This window comes from Mirounga angustirostris, unplaced genomic scaffold, assembly GCF_029215605.1.
Source record: "Mirounga angustirostris isolate CCGP_5_RB_7025 unplaced genomic scaffold, mMirAng1.0.hap1 SCAF_5, whole genome shotgun sequence".
NCBI classification, from domain to species: Eukaryota; Metazoa; Chordata; class Mammalia; order Carnivora; family Phocidae; genus Mirounga; species Mirounga angustirostris.
Window position 1 is genome coordinate 31,052,893 of NW_026991713.1, and position 12,496 is coordinate 31,065,388.

The window sequence follows — 12,496 nt, forward strand, 5'->3', positions numbered from 1 at the left end:
CTGCTTGCTACTCACTTGCTGTGTGAAGGCAGAAGCTATTTCTATGTCTTTTTAAAATTTTTTATTTATTTATTTGAGAGTGTGCACGAGCAAGGCGGAGAGGCAGAGGGAGAGGAAGAGGCAGACTCCCCACCGAGCAGGGAGCCCGACGTGAGGCTCGATTCCCAAGACCCTGAAATCATGACCTGAGCTGAAGGCAGACGCTTAACCGACGGAGCCACCCAGGCGCCCCATCTCTATGTCTTTATTAGGGTAATAAAGTGCCTACTTCAGAGAATTCTGGTGAGGATAAATAAATGAATACATATTAGAGTGATCTGAATAGGTAGTTGGCACATCTGGAGCACTGTCTGTATTGGCTATTATGATTATTACCAAGTGACGCAATACCATGTGCGGTGCGTAAAACAGAGACAGGTACAGAATGTATACGTGCTGCCGAAGCAAGCACGAGACAGGTACACAATGAACACTTAAGTTGTCGAGCTCCTCCTTTGTATGTATATTCACAAGTGTGTTTGTATACACAGCTATCATTCCACCTGAAGGATATTTATTTATTTATTTTCCTCAAATGTAAAATCCAGGTATTGAGCTCAGCCACTTCTAAATCTTCCAATGACTGAGCCACCCAATGACTGAGCCGCCCCTCCACCTGAAGGATACTTAATGAACAGCCAGATTTCCTAGTGGCTATCATGATCTTAGCCATTTACTATTTCTTTTTTCAAAAACTTTACAGAATACTCCACATACACCAGGCACTCTGCAAGCCACTGGGGATTCGAAGGTAATTTATATCAACAACAGGAAATGTGGTAAGGTGAAAAAGGAAGAACCAGAGAATGACAAATGACAGAAAAAGAAAAGGCAAAGTAATGAAGCAAAATATCTTGAATAAAATCTCTGAACAAAGCTGCCCAGAAAATGAAGAATTCGAACGCTCACATGGTCCAATAAATTCTATTTAAAACATTAAAAGCCGTAGATTATGTAAAGATAGGAAAGAACTAGGCCTATTTTAAGAGGAGGCAGGCAACTGGCTGGGAGAGAGTATAGATGCTCAAATGATTAGAGAGGCCATTTGCTTCAGGAATTCAGGAGAAAAACATCAAGAGGGGACACTTTTTTTTTTTTTTTTTTTAATGCTGGAGAAGTTATTAAGACAAGAATAGATGCAAAACTCGGACTCAGCTTGAAAGACTCCAGCTAATTGCTGGGTATGTGCTATGGAGCTAAGATAAAAGTTCAGACAGAGGAAAGGAGAATGCAGGGGCCATTGGGGAAGCTTAGTTTAGAAAAAAAGACATGGATTGAGAGTCAGGAGCTCTCCCTTCTAACATGAGCTTAGCTGGGTGGCTCTTGATTATTCACGTTGTGTCTGCTCTCTGAAGCTTATTTTCCTCGAATGTAAAATCCAGTTATTGAGCTCAGCCACTTCTAAATCTTCCAACAGCAGAATTCTGCTGATCAGAGAAGTTCCGCAAAACAGCAACGTTTCATTTGAATTTGATCAGTATGATTTACATTAAATAAATGAGTGCCAAAATAAATGTACTCATCAGCTAGTTTGAAGTTCCTGTAGGAAATGCTTATGGGGCTTTGGTGAGTTCAATCACTTCGGTGAGTTCAAAATCACTCCTGCCACTGTTTTTGAGTAAGGCTAGCAATCCCTCAGAAACTCCATCTATCTTGACAGGATGCTGAGCAGTGCTGCACTGATTGTGGGTGAGCTGGCAAAGCGGCCCAGAAAATGCAGAGTATCATTTTAGGAGCCTGGCTGGCATGCACAGGAATCACATCCCTCTTCTGGAAGGCATGTAACCTGCAGTCATCGGATATAGCTGTAGTACTCATGATCACCTCTTTGCAAGTGAGGACCAATGCCTAGATTTATGAAGTAGTTGCCCAAACTCATAAAGTTAGTTAATGACAGAGTCCTGGCTAATAATTAACTACAAGTAGATAATCATGCTTTGTCCCAGAGAGAATAAGATTCTGGGGTAGGAAATAAGGATCTGAAAATAGTGATTTGTACAGGTTTATTTCTCAGTCATATAAAATAAATCCAGGGATAGGCTTTCCAGGGAAATATGGAAGCCTCACATTGTTATGGACCCAGGCTCCCTCTCCCTTTTTTGCTCTGTTTAATGTGGTTTGCATCTTAAAACTCACTTCATAGCTCAAGAGAGCTGCAGGAACTTTAGTCATTATATTTACATTCCAGGAAGCTTGAAAAAGGAGAGAAGGTGAGAGCACCATTGTCTTTTAAGGATACTTGCTAGCAATGAAATATAATTGCCACTCATATCTCATAGCCAGTATTTAACATAATAACTATATCTAGCTACAAAGTAGACTGGAAAATTTAATCTTTTAGCTGAAAAGTAGTGTGACTAACAAAAAATTGGTGTTTTTACAACTAAGGTGTAAGTGCAGAATGATATTGGAAAAGAACTAATAACCTGCTAGTCTTCCATTTTGCCAGATCCTTTGGGGATCAGTTTGGGGCTCTACTTCATCTCATATTCATGCAGGAATGCAGTCTGATAAAGCCTCCATTGTCTGGAGTGTAGATGGTTCCTTGAGCCAGGGAAGGGAGAACACATCACTTCTACTCATTTCTACTGGCCAGTGGAAGTCATATGCTACACCTGATTTCAAGGGTGCAGGGGAATGCAATCTCATCTTGTGCCTTGACAGAGAAGAATCGGGATACTCTTTTTTCTTTTTTAAAGATTTTATTTATTTTATATGATAGAGAGAGACAGCGAGAACAGGAACACAAGCAGGGGGAGTGGGAGAGGGAGAAGCAGGCTTCCCGCTGAGCAGGGAGCCCGATGTGGGACTCGATCCCAGGACCCTGGGATCATGACCTGAGCTGAAGGCAGATGCTTAACGACTGAGCCACCCAGGCGCCCAAGAATCAGGATACTCTTGAAGAAGGCTAATGACTACCAGAGGACTCTTTCTCAGAGAAGCAGTTACATTGAGAGTCCATATCAATATCTTAAGGGAACATATATGTGACTAGTCAAGAAATATGAGCCACTGCAAGCACTAAAGACTTTTAGTGCTCTTTAGAATCGCAATCTAATTGTTAGTGTAAAAATGCAGATTTCTTGACCCTAGCACAAGCAAGTATGATTCTGTAGGTTTGCAATGAGGCCTAGAACTCCTCATTTGAACAAATATCTCAGAACATGTTCAGGTATGTGGCCACACTTTGACTAAAAGTGCATGACAGGTATTAGAATAGCCAAAATAGGGGCGCCTGGGTGGCTCAGTCGTTAAGCGTCTGCCTTCGGCTCAGGTCATGATCCCAGGGTCCTGGGATCGAGCTCCACATCGGGCTCCCTGCTCGGCGGGAAGCCTGCTTCTCCCTCTCCCCCTCCCTCTGCTTGTGTTCCCTCTCTCGCTGTGTTTCTCTCTGTCAAATAAATAAAAAATCTAAAAAAAAAAAAAATAGCCAAAATAAAATAAATTTACTAAAAAGTACAAGCCCAACTGAACAGTAACTCAAGGCATGTTTAATATGATGAGGATGAAATTGTTTTTACAATTAGGAGATGATAAATTAATATTTTTTGGTAGGAATATAATTCTACTTCATCTAGATTTGAGAGGATTGTTAAAAACAATGATCTTTTATTTCTGGTTTCTTCTTGCTTACCAAACTACTAACTCTACAAGATAAAAAGTGGGGTGAACACCAGCCTTGTGTCAGCAGACCCATGTTTGAATATCAGATTCCCCAGTTATTTCCAGTGGGAATTTGGGCAAGTTTATACCTTGTCTAAAGCTCAATTTCCTTAATACATAGACAGTATTGCCTTCCTTAAAGTTTTGTTGTGAGAATTAAATGAAATATTATGTGTGCAACACAGAGCACAAGTGCTTGTTTAGTACAACTAAGAGGAAGAATTAGAAATTAAAAAACTTCTTCCAATGGCCACTGTCGACATATTCAATAATTTAAAGATTCTCTGAGCGCTAGCATAAAAGAAATTCATTTTATTTAATCCAGTGTTGATAGTTTAAATGAATTTCAGTGCTGCATGCAAAAGCTTTATATTAATTTAGAATAATGAAATACTTTTTTAGGCTGAAGAGAAAGAAGATACTCAGCACAGAATATCACTAAATGGCAGAAATTCATTAAGTAAATATTTTCTCTATGCAACTATTCCTCTAATAAGTGCTTGTAAAATCCACGGCAAGCACAAATGTTTATCATATTAGTAAATCTACATTATGGGGTGAAAGGGAATAGAAGCTCTGAGTACTTATTTAAGGTGTAAAATAGAGTCAGGAGTCAGTACGAATAAATAACAGCAGTACCTGTCCAGGCAAGTGATGAGTTGAATTAGGAATTGTGTAATCGGGGGGCACCTGGGTGGCTCAGTCGGTTAAGCGGCTGCCTTCGGCTCGGGTCATGATCCCAGGGTCCTAGGACCGAGCCCCACGTTGGGCTCCCTGCTCAGTGGAGAGTCTGCTTCTCCCTCTCCCTCTGCCTGCCTCTCTGCCTACTTGTGCTCTCTATCTCTCTGTCAAATAAATAAATAAATAACCCATGCTAAAAAAAAAAAAAGGAATTGTGTGATCGGAGTGAAGGCTGAAAATACAGCTGCTGCCTGTGTATCCTTAGGGCTCCACCCTATTCACGAGCATCAAATCGGCACCAAATGGCAAGAGCAAACCATTAAGGCCCTGAAGCACAGCCAGTTCAGACTGCCTCGAAGCTTAATGGCCGCCTCTTAGCCGTGCTCAGCTGGTCCTCTTCTAACAATGGTTGGTAACAAAAGCCGGACATCTCACCAGCTGCTGTCCACCAAGCTAAAGTGGGCTGCCCAGGGGAGCAGGCGGATGAAATTCTATAAAAAGTCACTGAAGGAGAAACTTTAATAATGCCACACAGATTGTTGACTGTGGGAAAACAATCGCAGCCGACAAAGGAGCCAACTGTAGGTGTCTGCAGTGTTTTGACAGTAATTAGAGACGAAGAGCTCACTTCCAGGAAAAGCAAAATGCAGCCAGGGAGGCAAAGGAGGAAGCAGAGGTGGGTTTACACAGAAGCAAATGAAGCTTGCAGCAGTGTCTTCCAAGGCACCAGAGAGGGAGATGGCACTTGGGTTCATATGGTCATTTGCTTCTGCAAGATTTTCAGAAGTAAAGTATTTTAACAGCAGGTGGGTGAGATTGCTCTTATTTCCCACCCCACCTTAGTCTCTGTCATACTTCTTGTGTGGAGGGGACTGGAGCGGTCTTGGGCATTTCTGAGATCCAATTAGAAGGAAGTTGACTTGGGCATATTTAGTTTGGAGTTAGTGGGATATATTTATCACTTCTGTCTGTATTTAAGTTCTTGCTAGCTGTCCTGGGGCAGGGAAACCAGGACTAGCCCTCTTGCCTATTGCGTAGACTCACTCAGCGCCTTAACACAAAGATGTTTGCATTCTAAACATGTCCTGTGCTCAGGGTCTGCGAGAACGTAGGCAGTGAGGACTGAAGAGGCTAGTCTATGGGAAATTCTTCCTGGTTGTTTGGTAACATTTCAAGTGGAAGATTAACTTCTTAAAAATTCCTAGTCAAATGGAAGTTCTCTGGTGTTGGGGTATAAAATTATAAAAAGCACCACTCCTTTGTACGGGAATTGCAAGAAATAAAATGTATCAGAATTTCTGTGTTTGTAGTACCTAAGTTTGTAGCAACACAACAGTAAATGTATGTGAAATCTCTCTCTCTCTCTCTTTTTTTTAATAAAAAGGTATTGAATCAACCACATTGGGGGGGGGATCTTTGTAGTCTCCTTGTAGAAAATATTACAAAGCATATCCTAGAAAGAGGCAATGAAAGAATTTGCAGTTATAACACGTGGGAAAGTAAGTTTCATAAATGTGTTTCAGGCAGTTTTATCACACTTCGTGATTTTTTTTGTTCTAAATACCCAATTTGTGCTTAATTTTGTATTTTTTTTATTTAAAGAGGGCTCCCCTCTTTAAAGGGATTGCTTAGTATGTTCAATCTATTCAAATTTCCATTCTCCCTTTTCATCTGTTAAAAGCCTGGCCTCCATACCATAAAGTAATGCCAGTTTTCTTAAGAGGAATATTTATATATGTATAAAGATTATGTTATTATGTATCATTGTCTATCTTTGAAATGTTGTCAAAGTACAAGACGTGTATTATAAGTGCACAGATCATACGGATATAGCATTAGGACCCTTCACAAGCTTCACAAACTGAACACACTCATTTAGCCAGCCCCCAGAAGAATCCCGGATTCTTTCTACCATGGCACCCTGAAGTCTCTCCATGCCCCCTCATGCCCCCTCATCCACTCTCATGGATTCTAATGCCAGAGATTAGTTTTAGCTCTTTCTGGACATTATCTAAACGGAATCATAGAGTATGCACTAACTTGTATCTGGCTCCCATAGGGTTGTGTGTAGCTATAGTTTGTTTATCCTCATGGCTGTATAGTGTTCCATTGTGTGAACAAATCAGAATTTATGGGATCTACTATTGATGGGAATTTGGATAATCTTCATTCTGGGGCTACTACAGATAGCACTGTTACAAATACTCTCACACTGATATGTAAATACGTGTACACATTTCAGTTGAATATATATGCAGCAGTGAACTACTGGCTTATAAATATTAAATTTTAAAAGCAAATTGCTATGAGTAAGTTTTATCACTGTGTCTTTAAATCTCAAATGAAATTAAAAATTATACGAGTTGTTGATTATTATAATAGTACTACTGAGTTTAAATTTTATTGTGACTGTAGCTAAAAGATGATAGATTTAAAAACTTAAGGACACAAATAGCCAATAGTGATGGAGGAGGTTGAAACATAAAATTCTTAGTCTGGAATATTATCTCCTTTATTGATGGCTGGGGAGATTTGGGGATTAGAGGGGATTTGGGGTCACCCTATTCATACCTATGGTCTTGGCATACTTATTGGTAACACTCCATTTATTGTAAGGTCACCTAGGATAAGGAGAAACACCTGAATATCTAAAATTACTACTAAAATGCCAAAAGGCCAACAGATTGGTCCCTGGCTAACCGAGTAAGCAAGAAACACCTCGGATTTTGGAATTGAAGGCTAAGGATTATCAGTCATTGTTATATAAATTTTACAATCCATCTAGTCTGTTGCTTCATCTCAGGAATGGTATGCACACTCTGGGATGATAGACACAGTTAACAAACAAGGGAGAATGCCATGAAACAGTGCCCAGACACAAGATGCACAGATGTGGGACACTCACACGGATGCAAGGGAGAGAGGAGGAAAGAAAGAAAAAATAAAGATTTGAGGCCTACAATTATTCATTGGTAATGGAAAAGATGAGTTACAAGGACATAAAAAACAGAGCGATGAAAACGAACAAAATAGTAAATAACAGAATCAACTCCTGCTCCATTTTGGGATTTTGATTGTCTATAGGCCAGTAAATATGGAAGAATTAATTCCGTGAGATCCCATGCAACAACACGCTTTGCAAAATAAAAAGTAGCTGTGGTACTCCAAGAGTTAAAATGGCAAAAGCTGAAGTGTTCCCGTATCTTAACCTCAGACATCTGTGGTTTACCGTTCTATATACTATTTTACTTGGGGCCAATAAACTTTAAAATAATCCTTAAAAATATTTACAGCTACTTGCATAATGAGTCTCAGCTCCTGCTTTTTATTGTGTGGATTAACACTACATACTGAGGCAGTATTTGCAAAATTAAATGTGGCTATCGGAAGAAAAAAATTTCTATGTTAATGGCCAAGAGATACAGACTGTGTACCTACTCTGCGTTGTGGTTGCTTTAGGTATTGCACAGATATTGCTTATTTTGCAAAAAAAAAGGGGGGGGGGCAAGACTTTGAGCAAAAACTCTACAGTTTATAAGTAGAAGAAGCTTTGATTCAAACCTAGGTATCTGGGCCCCAAAGCGCAGACACGCAGCTATGTATGATGGAGCCGTGGAAAACAAGCTGCAGCAAGGGGGGGATCCAGGTAGTTCCCACAGCAATTGAGTGGTTATAGAAAGCAAGGTAGGAGACTTACTGGAAAGAATGTAGGCATGGGACCCAGACAAACTGAATTCTCTTCTTTCACTTACTAGTTATCTGAGCTTGGACTCAACTTCTGGGAACTGTTTCTTCTCCAGTAAAATGGAATAATTAGGTTTTCATGAGAATTAAAATAAATTATATAATTCACATTCTTTAGGTTCTCTTGTTTCCCCCCTCACCCTCATTGGGCAAAGAAACAGCCTCAAGATGTTGCCTGTTCTACATTGTTGCCTCAAGATGGATGGAAACTATTCAGCCCAGGCCAGGGATTTGTCCATACTCTTAGCATTCTCTAGGAACAGAGCTAGTATTTTATCACCTGCCAGTTCAGAAAGTCTTCCTCAAGACTAATCAAATTTCCTGATTAAATGTAAGCGCATTTTCTCTGATTTTGGAAAATTGGCAATGGTTCTCTCATACAGGTTTTTCTATACCAATTTTGAACTAATGGAAATTATTTTCATTCAACAATTACTTAAAATATTTTATTTTCTCCTGGATTTTTCATAAGCTACATTTTTTGTACTTTCTACTTTGAATCCTTAATCCTTGCAGTTTCTTCTAGGTCCAGCTCGAGTGCCCATCTAGAATTTATAAGTTTTCAAGACCTCCCCGCCAAGCAGATCTTATGCAGTCCTCTGTGGGCAGGTGACATATCAGAGAATTTCTTTACCCATAGCTTCCCCAAAGGATTTTGAGCAACCTGAGGACAAAGACGGTGTGGTATTCATCTACTTTGCTTGTTGGATTATTTACAGCCAGAGTCTAGGGTTGAATTTGGTCCATAGTCATGGCACCAATTTGTTGAATTAACTTTGTTGCATTCATAAATGTCTATAATTAAGAAAAAATTACAATTTAAGTTCATAATCTGGGTTATGTGTATTTCATAAGTTTTCTTGGCTCTAATATTAACAACTCTACTCAAATTAAAGATTAATGTTAAAATTTCCCTTTGGTTAATAATACTAGGTAGACAGAGTGGCATGTATATTATTTAAGGTACAATGAGCTATAGTAACAAGGTATTCAATAGTAAGTTAATGGCTCAATGAATATAGAATTTTATTCTCTCTCATGTCATAATCCAGGTTAAGTGTTCCTTCTCTTTTCATATGGATAATCAGGAACCCAAGCTGACGTATGCTGTACCATCTTCAACCCTTTATTTTCCAAGGTTGCTCTCTTCATTGCCATTTTAGCCAGAAGGGTAAAGAGACATGGAGGAATATACTTGTAATTTTATATGGATTGGCTAGAAGTATGGAAGTGAAACTCATCACTTCTGTCCACATTTCACTGGTGAGATTTTAGCCAAGTGTCTATGCTTATCTGCAAAGGAGGCTGGAAAATGTAGTCCATGACTTGGCAGCTACATTCTAGCCACAACTCTATTACTTAGAGTTATGGGCTGAATTGTATGGCCCCAAAACTCATATATTAAATTTCTAGCCCCCAGTATCTCAGAATGTGACTGCATTTGGAAATATGGTCTTTAGGTAGGTGATTAAGTTAAAATGAGGCCATTTGGGTGGGTTCTAATCTGATATACTTTTGTCCTTATAAGAAAAGAAAATTGGGACACAGACACACACAGATGGAAGACTGTGAAGACATATGTGCTAAACACTCTCTAAGCCAAAGGAGTCTTCAAAAGGAACCAATTCTGCTGATACCTTGGTTTTGGACTTCTAGGTTCTAGAATTGTGAGACAATAAATTTCTGTTGTTTGAGCCATTCAGTCTGTGATACTTTGTATGGTTCTAGCAGAGTGATACACTAAGGAAGAAGGACAGATTTGAGGGGACAACCATCAATGTCAGTTGCATTATGTGAACTATGAATTGATTACTGTCTTCATTTGGACTGCTATAACAAACTACCATAGACTGGGTAATTTAAACATCAAACATTTATTTCTTACAGTTCTGGAAGCTGGAAGTCTGAGATGAGGGTGCCAGCATGATTGAATTCTGGTGAGAGCTCACTTCTGGGTAGCAGATAGTTCTGATTTCTTGTATCCTCACATGGCAGAAAGAGAGCTAGCTACCTCTCTGGCCTCTTCTTATAAGGGCACTAATGCTTCTCATGATGGCTCCATCCTTATGACCTAATCACCTCCCAAAGGCCTCACCTTCCAAAGGCCATCACACTGGCATTAGGGTTTCAACATATGAACTTGGTGTGGGGGGTATTCAAACATTTATTCCATAATCATTACTATACCATCCGTGAATTTATTTAGGAGTTGTAAACAAATTGTGTAAATAAAGTTCTTTAAAAACCGAGACATCCTGATTGGTCCCCCCTTACCCCTCAACAGACAGTGATCATTTTAAAACATAGATTATTTCACTCTTACATGTGAAAACTTAGAATGATTTCCCCATTTCTTCCTGCACAAAACTAAATGTGCTGCTTGTGTCTTCCAAAGACCAACATGGTGGCCCTGTACCAACTCCAGCCATGGCTTTTGTGACACTTCCCCTCATTCATTTTACTCCAGACATATTGGTTTTCCAAGCATGCTCCCACCTAAGGGTTTTGCCCTTTCCTTTCTAGGAATGTTCTTTCTCAAGAGAGCCATATAACTCACTTTATTACATACTTTGGGTGTCTGCTTAAAAGCTATTTTATTAGAGACTTTCCCTGACTATTCTAAGTAAAATAGCAACCATCCCCATGTATGCAGCACACTTGTCACCCATTCCCTGCTTAGTTCTTCCCCACAGTGTTTGTTCTCACTAATATATCATGTATTTATTTGTGTGATTGTCCTGCTTTCTAGAATACACCATGAGTTCATAGAGTTTTGTTTGTTCACTGCTGTATCCCCAACATCTAGAACAGCTCAGAAAGATCTCTACAGATTGGATGCCTCAAACAGATATTTTCAGACATCTATATAAGGAATTTTTCTCTATCACAGAACAACCTGAATTATGAGCCAAAAGATAAAAAATATGAAGATACAGAGGAGAAGACAAAGGAATGTGGGGATGATTATGGGAGGAACCTACTCTTAGTATTTCTAAATATAGATTATCCTTGATTTACTAAGGGATTACATCCCAGTAAACCCCTCATAATTTGACAGTATCATAAGCCAAAATGTATTTAATATATCTGGCCTACTGAATGCTATAACTTAACCTTGCCTACCTTAAATGTCTCAAAACATTTATATTAGTTCACAGTTGGGCAACATCATCTAACACAAACTTATTTTATAATAAAGTATTGAATTTCTTATGTAAGTTATTGAATATCCTACAGAAAGTGAAAAACAGAATGGGTATATAGGTATAGAATGGTTGTAAGTGCATGGTTGGTTACCCTTGTGACCATGTGGCTGACTGGGAACTGTGGCTCGCTGCTGCTGCCCTAGAATCACCAGATTATTGTACCACACATTACTAGCCAGGGAAAAGATCAAAATTCAAACTTTGTAAAATAAAAACACTAATTCAAAAAGATATATGCACTCCTACGTTTACTGCAGCTTTACAATAGTCATGATATGGAAGCAACCTAAGTGTCTACTGATAAATGGCTGGATAAAGATGTGTTATATACAGTGGAATATTACTCAGCCATAAAAAGGAATGGAATTCTGCTATTTGTGACAACATGGATGGACCTAGAGGGTATCATGCCAAGTGAAATAAGTCAAACTGAAAGGACAAATACCACAGAGATCTTGTAAGTCAAATGAAAGGCATCAGTGGCTGAGGACCATTTAATCTACTTTATACATAGGATGTGCTCAGTATAGGTTTGTAAAATAAATAAATAGTACAAGATCTTTGGGTATTTCCTTTCCCTTGGTCTGCAAGAGTATTTCTTTCCCAATCTTTCTGTTTCCCTGGCTTTACTTTAAAGATTGTCTTTATTTCAATTTCATTTTTTATTTTGGGGGCTGATCTCTTTTGATTGTCTTTGTTTCAGATCATGTATTCTCATGAATTAGACTAGTTTTCCTTTGTGTGATAGTTTCCAAATCTATAAACCCAGTCTGATCTTTTCAAACCTCAGACTTACATATTAAACTCTCTGTTGGATATTTACACATTGAAGTTCTGCAGTCACTTCAACTTGATCCATTAATATGCCCCTAAAACTTGTTACCCTTCTAAATTCCCTATTGTGGCCTTGAGTACAACCATGGTCCTAATAACTCAGGCTCTAAACCTTGGAAACCTCCCTACTTCTGTGTTTGTTACCATTAGATTTAGGAACTATTTTACATCCTGGCCTATGTAGGATTAGGGGTTTGTAACCCTAGTATGACTTTTCCCTTCATTTCTTAAAATATCTAGTGAAGAAATATCCCCCTCTCAAAATGTTGGTGAGAAGCTCAGAGTAGATTTAAGCATACCAGATAAATTATGTTCTGACCTATCCTGGT

At 39.0% G+C, this 12,496-nt stretch overlaps 1 protein-coding gene across 8 annotated transcripts in view; it reads left to right on the forward strand.

The window, feature by feature from the left end:
• KITLG (KIT ligand) overlaps positions 1-12,496 on the forward strand; it is a 200,069-nt gene that overhangs the window by 128,119 nt on the left and 59,454 nt on the right. The window contains exon 11 of one of the 8 annotated variants that reach the window (XM_064590816.1): positions 79-94. The exons of the other annotated variants lie outside the window; for them this stretch is intronic. Within the exon in view, the coding sequence (XP_064446886.1) occupies position 79 (1 nt within the window). The 3' untranslated portion in view covers positions 80-94. Of the gene's footprint in view, positions 1-78; positions 95-12,496 lie in introns of those variants that run through there. 8 annotated transcript variants of the gene reach the window in all.